Raw genomic sequence first — 5,118 nt, forward strand, 5'->3', positions numbered from 1 at the left:
TTGAGTATCGAAATTCGAAGAACAATTTTTTTTATTTTGTGCGAAAAAATTCAACAGCACTTCAGATATACATGATTGAAGTTTTAACCAATTTTTGTGTGTATTTTAGTCATGTGTGACTGAAATGACATTTATCTCTACAACCTTAATAAAAAATGTCTGAAGTTTGACTTTGTTAAGACCCCAACTTCAATAATAAAATGTCTAAAGTTAGCCTTTACAAGTCGGGCAAAATTTTAGTAAAAACTGTTTAAAGTTTAACTTGTAAAGTCCATAAATTCAGCCTCGTTAAGCCATACCATATTTTAGACAAAAATGTCTGATGTTTGACCTTTACAAGGTCTCACTCAGACAAAAATGTCTAAAGTCAAGAATTTGAAACTTCAATCACATTACCTGAAGTTGTTCATGAAGTGGATAAACTTGACAAAAATAAGGAGTAATTAAAAAGCGAGCGCAAATTAAATGGTGGCTCCAGATGTGAATAATTGTGCAGTTCTGCCATAACACCAAGATAATGTTTGTATTGGGCCTTTTAGGGTAGAAAGCCCATTTCAAAATTTGGATCATACGAGTCCATATCAATTTTGTACATATTGTTCCTTGTTCCTCCTACTCCACTAACAACATAGACAAGAAGAATTAATTCCTTTATAATTATATGTCAAAATGAAAAATAAGTGCTCTTGAAATAATTTTTTAAATTGAGTCCCAAATCCTTAAATATTGAGAATTTGAGATATAAAGATTGAAATTTGAACTTTTGACTGACTTTCTTTCGTGTTTGAAGAGAGACCTGTCTAGAACTCCAAACCTTCGAAGGAAGTTTTCAAATCAGATTGATTGAAGTTAGACTTGGTCAGTTCTCAAAATCAGAGCCAAGGATTGAACTGGAGCTAAAACTTCAAACTTCAAACTGAAATCTCATGTTTAATTTCAAGTGGCTAAATTTAAATAATTACTAATTTTGGCTATGTCTTAAATAGTGTTTTTTTTTCAATTGGTTATTTTTGCACTTACCCTTGGATATGCTTGACACATGGGCTAGTACTTGACGGTTCATGAAAAAATAATGTTCCCTTATACCACATGCCTAAGCTATGTTGCTTGGACTCTTAAAAAAATATAAATGGGTGAGTGTATTTTTGGTGGATGCGGCAACAAAGTAAAACTTTTGGCAGAAAACATGTTTTAAATAAAAGGAAAAAAATGATGAGTAGTAATTATCTGCTCAAGAATATTATATCAAAGCTGCAGCAATTACTAAATCATTACTCATTTCACTCCAAGACTTGCATAAAATCACCAAAACACTCTCACACACACAAAGAAAAATAAAATTTAAAAATCTATGTACAATGCAAGTATGCTTGTGCTAGTTATATGAACAAAGAATATAGAAAAATATAACTAACTCATGGCCGTGTTATGGTAAAGCCATCGATATAACACTAGCATTTCTTTTGCAATTTCTCTTTCTTGAGAGCCAAGAATGTAGCTGCTATTTCGTCGTAGTTTGGTAGCTTAGGATGGACATGTCTATTTTCAGATGATCCATTTTCAGGCTCTTGAACCGCGAAGGAACTTGACCGAAGAAAGTTTTCTGTGAGGCCATCTTTAGGCCTTTCAATAGGCATAGTCATTGCCCTCAAATAAGGGGCCTGGTTTTCGTTTCTTGCCCTTTGATATGTCATTCTTGATGTTGATGACACTGTTGAATTACAAGTTTCTTGGCTTTTCGATACCTCCTCTGTATCGTGTTTTACAGAATGATCCCTCATTGATTCAACATTTTGATTGCTAAAATCCTTTGTAGTTTTGACTCTTCTCCTTGGCACGCGAAGAGGAGATTCCCCGTTACCTTTTTCATCAGTGATCCAGTAATAACATGGATGTTCCAAACTGCAGTGATTTTCCATTGCCCCATTGCAGCTGGAATGATCATCGATGCACTTGACAAATGTCATTGTGCTTCTGAATTTGACATAGCAGGGTTGATCTTTACTGTCATGTGCAAATGTATAATAGGATTTCTGACTTTCCTCAACAGAACTCTTCCTTGAACTCCTTCTCCTGTTTTGGCGTTTCAGTTTGCTATCAGAGCTCTCAGGTAAGTTTCCGTAGTAGATTGTACTATCAGTGTCTGACACAATTGAACCTGATTTCCTTCTCATTCTTTTTCCAGGTATCGTTCTGTTCTTCCTCGAGGTGTTTGATCGTTCTTTAGCATTCCGTGACTCAATTTTTTTCTCAATGCCATCAAATTTGCTTCGAGTATCTATCTTTAGTCGCGAAGGAACAAAAGGGGCTTTAAACATGAATAGCCTTTGATCCTGGAAGTTCACATCTTTCTTCACAGCAGACTCAAATTCCTGAATGTCATCCAAATAGATGATCTGTTCAGGGAATTCAGCTGAATCTCCTGTAGAAGATTCTGCAGCTCTTCTCTCTACGTTTTGCTCCGAAGTAAAGGCATTAATATTCCCCTTTTCCCTTCCTGTGACACGTTCAGAATCTAGAACTCTTTTGTTACGATGATCCTTCAAACAGTTTACTGAATCCTTACAGGACTTAGTTGTTGAGAAACGCATTGAATTTTCAGTAGAAAGTAGTTGTTGGTGAGAATCCGATGGATCATCTAGAAGTTTCTTGCGTTTAGATGAATTATCAACACATACAACATTTCCTTCTGTCTCTGTGATTTTGGGATCCGTAAGCCTCATTAGTCCATCTTCCTTGTTATCAGCTGCAGCATTACTGATTTCATTTACCTGCAGTTTCTTGGCATTAGGAATTGGGTGGTGCCAATAAGAATGAAGCAGGACAAACATGTGTTTTTTTCCTTAGGCTATTCCGTCACTACAAGAAAAACAACAATTGATCTTTACACAAATAACCGGACATACTTACTTTTACTTTTTCTAGCTGGTACACAAAGACAATACACTTATTATACACGATCATGCACATATTATACATATATAATACATTGGCAGGCGATTTTTAATTTAATCAGTTGGGTGAACGGCTATTTAGGTTAATTCTTCTGTTTCTAAACAGTAAAAATCCATCCCTAATCCAATTTAACAACGGATTAGCAAGAAATCATCATAATATCTTGTTAGCTACGTATTAACAACGGATTATGGATTGTACGAATACTTACCAACTCATCTAGCGATTCGCGTCTGAATTCAAGAAGCAAAGGTCCTTGCTGATAGCAACTCCTTGCAATTTCATCCATCAATCTGTATTTCTCTTCTTCTGATACAGAACTTTTACATATATAATCCATTATCTATAATCAAAACAAAAGGATCAGAATTCAAAAAATCAACAAGTTACAATAATACTCTATGACGTTTTAGGTTTCGAAAAAATCCTTAACCTGATGGTTCACAAGATTCCCAGGAAGTAACTGAAGTGCAGATTTTTCAAATATCTGACCATAACGTTCACTAAAAAACTTCCGAATCGCTGCAAGCTCGGGCAAATCCCCGAGTCTTGCTGATGCAAATATGAGACTTGACACTACTTCATTGATGTCATCGGGGAGGTCCCTGAGGAAAATTAAACAAATATGAAAACCATATATCACTAGTCATTATATTTGTATAACATTGAAATGCTTGTTGTTTCTTACTTGTGTTTCCGAATATACGGTAGGTTAATGATTATAAATTCACAGTAATTCTCCAGTAAGTCATACAGTGTAAACTTTCGTTCATCCAACCAAAGCTGTTCAACCTGAAAATCGTGCGAAAACAAACAGATTAATCATCGATTCTGAAAGTAAAAGGAACAAATCATGATATAAAGAAAGAGAAACAAAAACTTCACATCAGTTATATATCTGACACACAGGTGCTATAACATTTTTCGAGAGTCAAACAACATAGGTTGTATGAACAGAGGAATATATTAGGCCAACAGGGGAATTCTTGACAATTTCGAAGCAAAAATGAGAAATATAATTCTGTTCAAACCATAATTATTTATTTGAAGAATTCATATTACACTTACCCTGTCAATGACCATTTCGTAATGTCCATTTCTGAGTAGCTCAGATAAATCACCCCTCAACTGCTTGATAATACAACTTCTCTTGTTCTTCAGCAGTTTAAGCCGGCACTGAACCCTTCTAATCAAATTCTTACTGTAACAAATAACAACTATGTCTCAATTCCAAACAAACACTTTCAATCAAAATTCTTACCGCTACAGAAAAGAAAAGTTGATTTCTTATATAGTCACTCAACTAATAGTTATTATCTAAAAAAATCACTTTATTCAAAGAAAAATTGAAATAAAAAAAATGACGATTTTCTGAGATAATAACACTATTAATTGAATAACCATACGAGAAATCAAACCCTGAAAAACATAACCAAAAGTAAACATAAGTTGGTATATACTTACCATTTATAAGCTTTTGTCCACCCAAAGAGTAAATCAAACATGTCTGTTGAGTTCCTCCAAGCTGACTAATTGATGTGGCTGGGGACAAATTCACACTTTTGGGGTCCTTATAAAAAAAGTGAAAAATTAAAGCTGGTTCTTGGGCTAATTAAGTTGGGTAGTTTAATTTAGGAGAAGGGGTTTAGTGGATTTGGAAAAAAATCAACAACTAATTAGTGTTTAGAAACTGCTCCACTTATTTCTCTACCATCAACCCCTTTTTGTTCTGTCACGATCGTTAATCTTGTTACTTTCTTCCCGCCATTAATTGTCTATTACTAGTAAAGTTGTTTGGTTTGAGAGGTAAGGGATTATTATTTTGGAATTAAATTCGGGATTAGTTTATCACACATTTGATAATATTTTTATTTTTAAATTCAAAGATTACTAATTTTGTGATAATTAATATTATGATTGTAGTATTATTTTTATCCACCCTATAAATATAGGATGAAAATGACATATTAGTCCTTTTCCAAAACTCTAGCCCACTTAATAATTTCGTCATCATTAATTTTAATATTATCATTTCATTATTATTAATTCTGGGAGAACTTATTCACTAAAAAAAATCAACCCCTTAATAGATTAACTTTATCGATGCCACAAAGCATAAAATACAAAGGATTGAAATAGATTGACGATCAACTTAAATAATCT

The 5,118-nt window shown here is 33.8% G+C and overlaps 1 protein-coding gene across 1 annotated transcript; it reads right to left on the reverse strand.

Annotated features, from left to right (window-relative positions):
• Nucleotides 1-1,269: 1,269 nt before the first annotated feature.
• Nucleotides 1,270-4,710, reverse strand: LOC129892251 (uncharacterized). Its single transcript, XM_055967813.1, has 6 exons — nt 4,420-4,710; nt 4,024-4,156; nt 3,644-3,747; nt 3,389-3,560; nt 3,167-3,298; nt 1,270-2,771 (listed from the first exon to the last, which is right to left on the reverse strand). Exons 1-6 carry the CDS (start codon nt 4,458-4,460, stop codon nt 1,452-1,454), a joined length of 1,902 nt encoding a protein of 633 aa, XP_055823788.1. The 5' UTR covers nt 4,461-4,710; the 3' UTR covers nt 1,270-1,451.
• Between the last annotated feature and the right edge of the window lie 408 nt (nt 4,711-5,118).

The sequence above is a fragment of the Solanum dulcamara genome, chromosome 6 (assembly GCF_947179165.1).
Source record: "Solanum dulcamara chromosome 6, daSolDulc1.2, whole genome shotgun sequence".
Taxonomy (NCBI): Eukaryota; Viridiplantae; Streptophyta; class Magnoliopsida; order Solanales; family Solanaceae; genus Solanum; species Solanum dulcamara.